The sequence below is a fragment of the Strongylocentrotus purpuratus genome, unplaced genomic scaffold (assembly GCF_000002235.5).
Source record: "Strongylocentrotus purpuratus isolate Spur 01 unplaced genomic scaffold, Spur_5.0 spur5_scaffold_8, whole genome shotgun sequence".
Taxonomy (NCBI): Eukaryota; Metazoa; Echinodermata; class Echinoidea; order Camarodonta; family Strongylocentrotidae; genus Strongylocentrotus; species Strongylocentrotus purpuratus.
Genome location: NW_022145614.1, coordinates 7,954,467 through 7,965,442, shown reverse-complemented (window position 1 = coordinate 7,965,442; position 10,976 = coordinate 7,954,467). Strand labels below are relative to the sequence as shown.

At 35.2% G+C, this 10,976-nt stretch overlaps 1 protein-coding gene across 1 annotated transcript; it reads left to right on the top strand.

Moving 5' to 3' along the window:
- The first annotated feature begins 1,714 nt into the window (after window positions 1-1,714).
- On the top strand, window positions 1,715-6,893 carry LOC100893477 (heterogeneous nuclear ribonucleoprotein C). Its single transcript, XM_011666085.2, has 5 exons — window positions 1,715-1,736; window positions 3,936-4,330; window positions 4,818-4,893; window positions 5,310-5,407; window positions 5,808-6,893. Exons 2-5 carry the CDS (start codon window positions 3,967-3,969, stop codon window positions 5,951-5,953), a joined length of 684 nt encoding a protein of 227 aa, XP_011664387.1. The 5' UTR covers window positions 1,715-1,736; window positions 3,936-3,966; the 3' UTR covers window positions 5,954-6,893.
- Window positions 6,894-10,976: the final 4,083 nt, after the last annotated feature.

The window sequence follows — 10,976 nt, the reverse complement described above, 5'->3', positions numbered from 1 at the left end:
AACTTCCCTTTTTAACTTGGATAAGCGAAACCTTTTATATTCACATGTGCCCCATTTTCTTATGATAAATGCCCCCATTAAAAAAGAGCTCCTTCCCCTTCTCCTAAATGTCCCCTTTCACCTATGAATAAGTGCCCTTTTTCATCTCTGGTAAATATCCCATTTCAGGTATGCAAACTTACTCCTCACTTCTGATAAGTGCCCCCCCCCCCCACCTCCGGTAATTGCCCCTATTCAAATCTTTTATTTTGACGCCTGTCCTTTTTCTTTTCTAACATATGCTCTTTTTTCCTTCTTGTAAGTGCTCCTTTTATTTTGACACGAGTCCCTTGTTCCTTCTTATGAGTGCCCCTTCCCGTTCTCATAATTATCCCTTTTCATCTCTGATTAGTGCTCCGTTTATTTTAACATGTGCTTTCTTTTTTTTAATAGGAGCCACTTCGCATAGACACCCCTGTCACCTCGATAAATGCCCCTAATAAAATCTGGTCGGTGCCCCTTTTCTGTAAATAAACGCACATTTTCCTTTATTGTAGGTGCCCCTATTTACCTCTAATCATTTCCCTTTCAACAAGGCAACGTGCCCCTTTTCTGTTCTAATAAGGGAGCTATCCCCTTTTTCCTCTTGTAAATGCCCCTATCAAAATTTGACGGGGGTCCATTTTCCGTCGATAAATGCTTATTTTCCATTCTCATAAGTGCCTTTGTCATTTCTGGTGAGTGCCTCTTTTCAGATGTAAGGATAGAGCGCCCCATTTTGTACTTTGACATGTGCTCCTTTTCTATGAAAATATACTTTTTTTTAGACATTGATAGAACAGAATAGAATTTATTGACTCTTTTATATATAAACACCTACATTGTAATTACATTATCAGGGATAATTTCAATATTTGTTTCTCTTGGTACATCATATAACATGTTGCCTAGTGACTTTGTAGTTAGGTGTGATGGTCTGAATATTCATTTGCGGGCGAGGAAAAATTTAATTCTTATAAAGAGAAAAAACCCAATCCTGGTAGGGTTATATAAGCACATTCTCATAACAGAATAAATAGTAAATTTTGACTGATGCCTTAAAACTCGATCAAACAACAAACAAAAAGGAACACTGAAAAGACCTTTGATAAGTAAAATAATTACATCATTTATAAATGCTAGCGAGCTTTTGGGAAATTGCTCGTGGTGGCACGTTTAATGATGAGGGGGAAAGGGATTATCGAAAGGGATAAGATTACTAGAAAAGAGAAGGAGCATGCACGTACGTGTCACTGAGTACAAAAGGTAATCAGAGGTGAAAATGAAGCACTTCTCTTAGAGGTACTCAATAGGAATTAACAAAAAGGCACTTATGAGAATGGTAAATGGGCATGCGTCAACTGACGGAAAAGGGGCACCCATCACATTTTGATAGGGGCAGTGAAAAGGGGGCATGCAGTAAAAGGAGATAGTTTCCTTATAAGAAAGGAAAAGGGGCACGTACCATTGTTAAAAGAGAAATTATCAAAGGTGAAAATGGGCACTTATTGCAACTGAAAGGGGCACTGACCAGATATGTAGGCCTACGGTGAATGCATTTCGCGGCAAATCCTAAGCCAAGGGGTGCGGTCATTTCAACCATTATTCGTTATCATTTTTGTAGTTTGTTGGTGAGCTGAATGTCTAATCGCAATATTGTACAGAATCAAATCGTGTTGAATTTGCACTCCTGCAGACCCTCGGCGAGCTCCACGAAGGTGTGTATAAAAATCCTTACTTCCCGTCTTTTAGAATGGCAAAGTAATTGAAATATGGAATTGAAATGTTATTTTGAGGTATGGTTAGTTTAGAATAATCGAGAAGATTGTGTTGAGCGAGAGAATGTCACGCTTGAGAGTGGAATATTTCGTTATTTTGATGAGGTTTAGGCAGTGACCAGATGCTGAACCGAGGGCCGAGGGCGAGGCGAGTCGTCGTGTCGGCAGGCAGGACGGACGGGGGTAGTGAACTAGCAAGGTTGTGCGTGTGTGATCTGCAAGATGCATGTGTGGCAAGCCCCAACTTCCCCTAGCGCAAAGAAGACGGGATCAGTAGTGATTTGATGGGATCCCTGGCCTACTTATTATGTAATGATATTAAGATAATGATGTGGCATTATTGTGAAATATGAAACTGCCATTTGCTCTGCACAATTCACAATAACACTTCATTACTGTTGCAATGCATTGGCAATGCATGCCCATCCCATGGCATCGACAATTCATTTTCCCACCCAAAACTTTCACACAAGCGACAGCGACAGGGTGCTGATGAACGAACTCGTTTCCAAAACTATTACATATCCATAGATTTATTAATAATATGTTGTAAAAGCCACTTTATTTATTATTGCTCGGTCAAAGCAGGTACCAAATATTAAATCACAATTCACATTATTAAAAAGCACAAATTTAAAAAAATTCTTGAAAATGAGCAAGCTAGGTCAAGGAATATAAGAATGAAAGCTAAGCTTAGAGATAGGGGGGGGGGGGAGGTATCAGCTGGAAGGGGTTTAGAATCATGTTTAAGTCGTCTTCAGCATTTGAGACGCACACATGGTATTGTGACCAAGACCACGAGACCTCAGTTTCTGATACCGCAGAGCTAAAAGCTCAAAGCCTCAAACTGCTGTTTTTTTTTAATAAGCAAGCTCTCCATTGACTTGATATGTACATGTAGCCGCAACTCAACACAGCTGTGCCCCAAAACCGGCTCTGAGAAGTCGGAGACATGGGAAATTAAAATATTAGCCATATTCATGAAATTCATGGCAATCTCACGGGAGATAAGGATTAAAGGAAGGGTAGATTTAGATGGTGGTCAGAAAGAAAGAAACAACAAAAATTAAGAAACTTCTTTTTTATACTAAGTAGTTTAGTCGTATTATCTTAATTCAATAAGATATTTGTTGCCCTGATCATGTGGCATTTTCAGGCTTTTGTATTGTTGGTGGTCTTCCTCATGAAACTCTTATGCAAGCTTAGAACTAACTGTACAACTTATTTCCTACACATATTTCTTAAACAAAAATTTGCACATAATTACTAGAGAGCTTGCTGAACTACAGACATAATAGGTACAAATTTGATACATGTCATATTGTCATAATTGTCATTAAAGATTGGTTTCTGGGAAGGAATGTGCAAAGCTAGAACTAGAAGACACTGTTTCACCCATATTTCATAATTGTAATTTGTTTTCATTTGTGCTTACCCCTTAAACATTTTTTTTCAAAATATTAAATGCACATGCCATTGAATTTTATTAGATTGCCTTTTTTTTAATTCCAGTTACTCCAAACTTAGTTATTGCACAAAGAACCAGAAATACTTTCTCCCCAAATGCAGTAATTGCACCATTTCTTAAATATGCAAACTTTGGTTTACTATACAGTTGTAGTTGTTATTTTTTATTCATTATTTTTCTTTATTTTTCTTTATTCTGCTGTTATTTTATTTCAGATATTTTATATTTCAAGAGCTCTTATAGTTGCCAATTTTTTTCTTTTGGTAAGTACGTATCCATATGTATTGATGTTTTTTGTTCATTTATTTATTTTATATTGTTTAAAATGTTTTGAACAAATTGTATTTCATAGGAACACTTCTAAAGGAATATTAATTTGGATAGAATATTGCAACCAATTTGCTTAATTCTAACTCATTGTGAAATTTAAGTTCGAACAACCATTCTCCAAGAGTATTTAGGTTGGTTACTTGTGTATAGCGTGTTTGAGAAAGTTGACAAAACATTACATTACAACTTTAAAGATTTTATTTTAAAAATTGGTATTGGATGTAAAATTGTAAAACATCTACAGTAATATGTGGGAAATTTTCAGTAAATGAATAGTGTACTTTTGCACGCTGGTTTTTTTAAAATCTTTTTGAATGACACATGTTCTATTGATTTAACAGCTCTTTGGTCACCACATCAAATCCAAGTACGATGAACAGAGGGGTCTACGGTGTTCAACAGCGTCAAGCTAATAATTTTATGGGAGGAGGCGGTGGAGGAGGAGGAGGAGGACCCGTCGCACACCACAACCCACCGAACCATCTATCCATCGGCACCAACACAAACAATCAGGATCCCGCCGCCAAAGCTTCTCGCATCTTCATCGGGAACCTCAACCCCCTGCATGCCGACAGACAGAAGATCTACGAGATATTCCGGGAGTATGGTACCATCACGGGCATGTCCCTGCAGAAAGGGTATGGATTTATTCAGTTCACGACTGAGCTGGAAGCCAGAGCTGCAGTGGAGGCAGAGCATGGGAGGAGGCTAGGGACACACAACCCTCAACATCTAGGTGAGTGAGCTGAGAATTATAGGTTTTAATCATCAGTGCAGTCAGTAATTCCTAATAACAATGATAATGAGGATATGGATATTCAGCTCTAGGATCTGCTGTGTTATGATGCTCATTGCATTCTACATTTTACATATTTGTTGTAATCAATATCAAGTACAGCAGCGAAAAATCTTGTATTCATTTGCATGTGGAGTTCAGCTTTTCTTCAGTGCTAACTATTACATTAGGGACTTTTAGATTTGTGTGGACTGATACGTGTGACGTCCATTCAAGGCAGTGCATTAAAAGGACGTCGATCGTAGCAATCCCCATTGTCTTCGTGCGAATCTAAAAGTCCCTAATGTACAGATTCACTGATTTAACTTTTTTACGAAGTAACAGGTTTCTTTAAAGCTGATTTTTTTTAATTTTATGCGTCACTGACGATAATGAAGATGCTTATAAGGTGACTGGTATTGACTGAATTACCATTTAACCCCTTCAGATCTACGTGTTGCCAGTGAGCCGGATGATAGCAGACCAGTTGGATTTAAGAGGGCCTTTGGAGAGTTCGCCAATTTGTAAGTTTTCTTTCAAATGAAATAAAATTACAGAATATAGATATATGCAAAATATGAATTTCATTATGAAATGCACATTTCAAGTGTATGAATTACAAAAAAGGGATGGTTGTCTCGTGTAAAATATTGTTGAATTAACCTAAAGTATGCGCATTGGGCTTTTCTTCTCCCTTTTCTGTACTTTCTCTCTTTCTCTTCTTTCTTTTTCTTTTTTCCCCCTAGCTGTCTTCTTAGTTTGAAATCTTCAAGGCTTATTTGTGTGTTTTCAAAATCTTCAAAAAGTTCCAGAAATCAAGTTTGAAGAAAAATTTAGATCCAAGAGTCTGAGACTCTTTAATTGGTATTTTCTATTCTATCATTTAAATCTTTTCTTTAAGATCCTATATTATTTTTTTCTCGTTTCGTATTTTGAACAGTGAGTTCTATGACCCTGGCTTGTTACCTGCCCAACCGTCAGCTGCTAAGAGACGTAGATTCCAAGATACAGCAATGGATGATGAAAGGAGTGGAGATGGTAAGTTTACATTCTATTGTATTTACATCCATAATCATCAATAGGAGACTGAATAGAAGTAACGTTTCTCAATGATCTCAGTACATGGATAATCAGTAATTTCAAAATTATGATGGTGCAAATACAGTGTATTTAAGTTGAGGAATAGTAATGTTGTCATTATTGATATCAAAGTAGGTAATTTTTCTGTTACACTTTTTACCACAATGCTTTTTATTATCTGTTCACTATGAGAGACCGTGTTTCGGTTAGTCATTGGATGAAAATTTAGATTAATACATTTGCTGCAAAGCGATGGAGCTTTCCCTTTGCTACTTGTGTCTGCTGAGACAAATTAAAAACTGAAATGTCCAGCGATAAAGTTACGTGAGAATAAATTTTCCAATGTTCTCCTCCGTAGAACCACCCGCATGGGTGTGCTCCATCTGTAAGCACGTTGAAGTCTCGCCCTGGGAGCTGATGAAGCATGCCGCAGCCATCCACCAGCTACTCATCTATGATCTGAAGTCAGGCAACAAGGGCAAGACTGGCAATGGGATCATGTAAAGACTACACCACCACCTACACCTTGCCAACATGCAGCTAAGGAAATAAGGGACCACTCTTGAAATGGGACCTTCAAGCCAGGATGAGATAGCTAAACAGTTAAGGTAGGGTAGGGAAAAGGAAGTATGCCATGGCGACTTAGTGGTGCATTTATAAATTTGAAAAAGAATGCTAATTTAATCCCTGGAAGGAATCAAACTCCCAAATATATATTTAGAATATGTACCATGGACATACGTATAAACATGTGCAAAGTTCCTAGTGTGAGGAGTTGTTGGTGGGCGTCTTCGTACTATTGAAGATTTCTAGTTGTACTCCAACAGAATAGAGTAGCTAAGATACAAAAAAGGCATTCAATTGTGTGTCTCTACTGTAGCCCATGTGATAAAGGTAGAGGCCTGTATTTACATGTAGTTTACTCTTAGCTGAAATGAAATCTGTCCGCCAGGCTTATGTTTTGAAATGATGATATCATTATGTTAAGTGTTGAAATATAATCTTGTAGCTTCATATAATGATAGGTCATGCTTTGTTTCACCTGTAATCTGTATTTGCCCTCCCTCCTCCCTTAAATATTTCTAGGATTTTGTAGAGCAACATATACAAATGCTCAAATAAATACGCTTAATTCTGTCTAAAAATTTGTTGGATGGTTAGTCTTTCCAATGATGGATATTGGTTACATATTTTAAGTAAACCAGTAACTGAAGAATAAAAGATAGAAAAACTGAATCAAAGAGAAGCTCTTCAGAATGAAGAAGAATATAATCTTTAAAACAGTGTCTTTAAAAATTGATATATTGTGTAACATACAAAAGCATAGCTAACTGTATGATACTGAGTGAGTTGTCTGTATAATTGTTTAGCTTTTAGAGTTAGATCTATAGTGCACCTTGGTCAAACCAGGCTAACGTAATGTTCAAACTTTTCTTTCCTTTTTTTATTTTATTTGGATGTGTGCGCATAGTATATATGCAGTATGAAGAATATATCTTTCCACATGCAGTTGAATAGCAAAAAACTGTTTGAATACCATGTTTTTGTATTGTATCATATTTTGACCATGAAATGGTGTATGTTCTAAACCATCATGTGACCTTATTGAGCGACATGAATAAGCAACATGAAAGTGTTATTATGTATAGTATGATTCTAATGAAAACATATAAGATGGCATATATTGATTGCTTTAATAATCGTGATGATTTAGATAAATTAGGTATTGGTATGCTGTAAGTCTATATAATATAAGTAGAGCATTCACTGATATGATGTTATTCCAATATATATATATTGATGTTTAAGAAGTGTGCCTGTTCGATAGGAAAATATGTATTATCCAAGCTTTGTACAATTTATGAAGAAGAATACACAGGTCAGCTAGCAACAAACTTGAAGCATACACTGTCACTAAGCATGAGTGTAGTTGTTCACTGTGATGTGTTGTTCATAAGTAAAACTGTTAATCCAGCACCTTTTGCAACCAGGAAACTTTAAAAGAATTCTTTGGTTGGTCTAGTATAGAGAATGATCAAAACCCATGATTGCTCCGTAGGGGCTCTTGTTAAATATTTTCAATAGGGGTACCAAGCTGGTTGACCCATTCACTTCAGTTCTATAGTCCACCTTTATGGCCCAAATTCACGAGGGAGGTTTAATTTAAACCATAGTCAAAACTAGATTGCTACAGTGTATTGGATTGCTACTGTTTCTACAGTACCAGTAAATAGAATTTCCTAATGACATGGTTAAATAATTCCTTGATACCAGTTACCCCAATTTTGTAAACGTGCAGGCTTGAGAAGCGTTAATATGATGAGCTAGGAAAATAATTGCCAATAAAATAATTCCTTGATACCAGTTACCCCAATTTTGTAAACGTGCAGGCTTGAGAAGCGTTAATATGATGAGCTAGGAAAATAATTGCCAATATGGAAATGTATTTAGTCAACAATCAACATAGTCAGTACTACTTTGAGAGTTTGTACATGCAAGTTTGAACAGTTTTTCTCTGTGAATTGTCACAGATCCATTTTGATATGTATTTAGTAACTTGACAAGAGTTGACTTTTTACATATGTTAGAAATAAGGTTTTGTAAAGTCTTAATAAAGGAAGCTGCATCATATAGGCCAAACGAGTCGCAAAAACTACCAGACGCGATAGCTAGTAAGTGGGGAAGCTTCTCTATTCCCACCAGGCTTGGCTCATCTTGTATGTTTTTCTGTTTGCCTTTAGCTTGTGTGCTAATGTTTTTGTGACCTGTTAGTTGCCATGGTATTCAGCAAAGATTTGTAGCATCATATTTTATTTTCTTCATTGGCATTTTTTGATCTAAAGTGAAGCTGATGAAAAGATAGGAGGATAAATGGAATGAAGGTGAATGTAATATAATTTGACAGAGACTTTATTTGGGGACATTTTTCCTTTTCTTGCACAATAACGTGGGGATTAACCTGGATATTGTTGAATAATTCATTTGGAATATTTTGAACATGTATTTTACCACCGGAAAATATGCCATAATAATGGTAAACCTCATGTTGGACGTTGATCTTGTCTTTCTTTAGAGAATCAATAGATCATTTTATTGTTTTGTTTCTGGGGGAAAAATAGGTTTTTTCTTCATTTTAGTTGAGTGGAAATAGTTTTGAGTTATTTTAGTTCGTAGGGATCTGTTAAAGATGAACTTGAGTTCTGGTAATGCGATTGCATTGTGAAAGAAAAGGTGTGGAATGGATCAGAAAAGTTGATCATTTAGCATGTAAGTAATGGTGTGTAATGCAAGGTTCTGGAGTCATCAAAATCATCATAAATCATCATAAATTTGGCAGAGTTGGTAAATTAACAATCACTTACACAGAAAGATGTATATGGGACAACACACATGGTGTCGGGGCTAGTACTACCCTGATTTCCTTATCTTTCTATGCTCATTACTCAGCCAGTATACATTTTCTTCCAAAATTGTTTGGCACATGACATTTATTTGTAATCTTGAACATTCAGTGTAAGTTTCGTTAGATTCTGTGAGAATTCATTTTCTTTTTTTTTACCAGAACTTAAGTTTATCTTTAAGCATTGTGTTTTATTGACTTATAGGAAGTTATTTTATGTATCAGTTTCTGTTTACTTTTAGAAGTTTAGGTTTTTAAAGTTTTTTCCCCCTGTTTACTTTTAGAGGTCATTTTACATCACAACATTGTATGCATATTTTAATACATACATGAACTAAATGATAGCATTTATTTTTTCATGTTTTGTCATCTCTGTGTTCTAGAACAATTTTTGAGGTCAAAAAAACAAAATAGATTGTATTTTTAGGTTTTTTTTTATTATCTTCTATCCCTCTGCTATGACTTTTCTGACAATATGAAAGTGTGCTTTTTGATGTTCATGTATTTAACGCTCATGTCGACAAATTTTTGGTAGATAACACATAATGCACTGACAATGAATTATAGATATATAAATGAAAAACCAGAGAGAACATTTGTGAGTGAAGAAGATATCGATTGATTGAATGAATGGATAACAAATATTGCATGTTTAACTTCTTCTTTAAAGTAGGTTAGATGTATTCATTTGCAAGTTGCAATATATGGAATGAGGTCTGAATGAATGATAAAATGGAATAGTAATCTGTTCTCTACTCTTAAAATATTGTATGTATAGCACTTTTAATACTGTAGAAATGTAAGTGTGTAGAGGACTTTTATCATGGGATAGATTTGCAACAATGGAGGTGTCTTGTGTAGAAAATGTGAAGCATAACTCAAAAATGTAATGCTGCAAAATGTACAGTCCATGCTTGGGAATTGAATGAATGCAGTTGATCACCCAGCCCATGAAACATTCTACATTGTGAACATCCAGATGCGTGTATATCAAGTTGCTTTTTTTGTATGGTATGTGACCTTAAAATTGAATTTAAAATATGACTTTCCTGTAAATATTTAATGTAATGATATTAACTGTTCGATGGATTTAAAACTGCAGAAAATTAAATAAGTGACCAAAGTAAAGAGAGCATATATAAAAGATGATAACTTTCATGTTGATGGTAGGTATAGGCACACAGAGATGCTTGTAAATATGTACTGTTAAAATGTAGTTCTATGTAAGAACTGTTAAACAGAAAAATAGGGAAGGAGAGAAGGATGTTATGTATTTTGAAAGGATAGATTGAAAGGGGCTGGCCCCTTCTAAAGCTCCAGTATTGATTCACTACTAGGAATTTTGATGTGTAAGTTTTCTTTAATAAGAAAATTACGTTTTCCTTTATTTTGGTTAACACATTCTGGCCATTATTTGCTAATATACCCTGTAGTGTTGAATTTCAGTCTTATAAAAGATCTCTGTGTAAAAGGGTAAAATCAATCTCGGATTTTGTTTGATTAAAGTGTCCGGTAATGATTATTGCTGGATAAAAGATACTGATGAATCGTGAAAGCACTGATGGATGATGTATATATATATATATATATATATATATATCATTTGTTTGGAGCTAGAAGGGGGAATTCCCTTCTGGCTCTCAAAAGACAATGTAGTTCGGTTTAACCTGTGTCAGAGATTGGTTCATTTAATTTAAGGTCTTTCTGTGCAGTGGTCATAATATATGTAATGGATAACTTGTTAAAATGTAGAGGTACACAAACATATGGTCTTGTGCCTTTCCCTTGTGAAAGGAGCTTTACCCCTTTCCTGTTTTGGAAATAGACTACCTGTAGTTCACAAATGCATTCAAATTTATTAATTAAGGTATGTTTATTAATACATGTAACTCCAAAACATGCTCAAATCTTCTAAGGTTTTACATAATTTTGTTATTTTCTAAATTTTGACATTCTAATATTTATGCCTTTCTCACTAAACAATTACTATTTTAAACTTAATTTTTTATAGGATACCTAGCTAGAATTTATTCTTATTTTGCTCCCTGTTGTATCTCGCTTATGAATGATAATGGTGGAATACTATGAAAAGCAGTACTTTTATAGTTTTCTACCATCAACTAGTAA

What these genes read in the sequence shown, in the direction of transcription:
- LOC100893477 (XM_011666085.2), top strand. Translation starts at nt 3,967, where the DNA reads ATGAACAGAGGGGTCTACGGTGTTCAACAGCGTCAAGCTAATAATTTT. An exon ending in TTTGGAGAGTTCGCCAATTT is followed by an intron (nt 4,894 to 5,309) that starts GTAAGTTTTCTT and finishes TATTTTGAACAG; the next exon opens with TGAGTTCTATGACCCTGGCT. An exon ending in TGATGAAAGGAGTGGAGATG is followed by an intron (nt 5,408 to 5,807) that starts GTAAGTTTACAT and finishes TCTCCTCCGTAG; the next exon opens with AACCACCCGCATGGGTGTGC.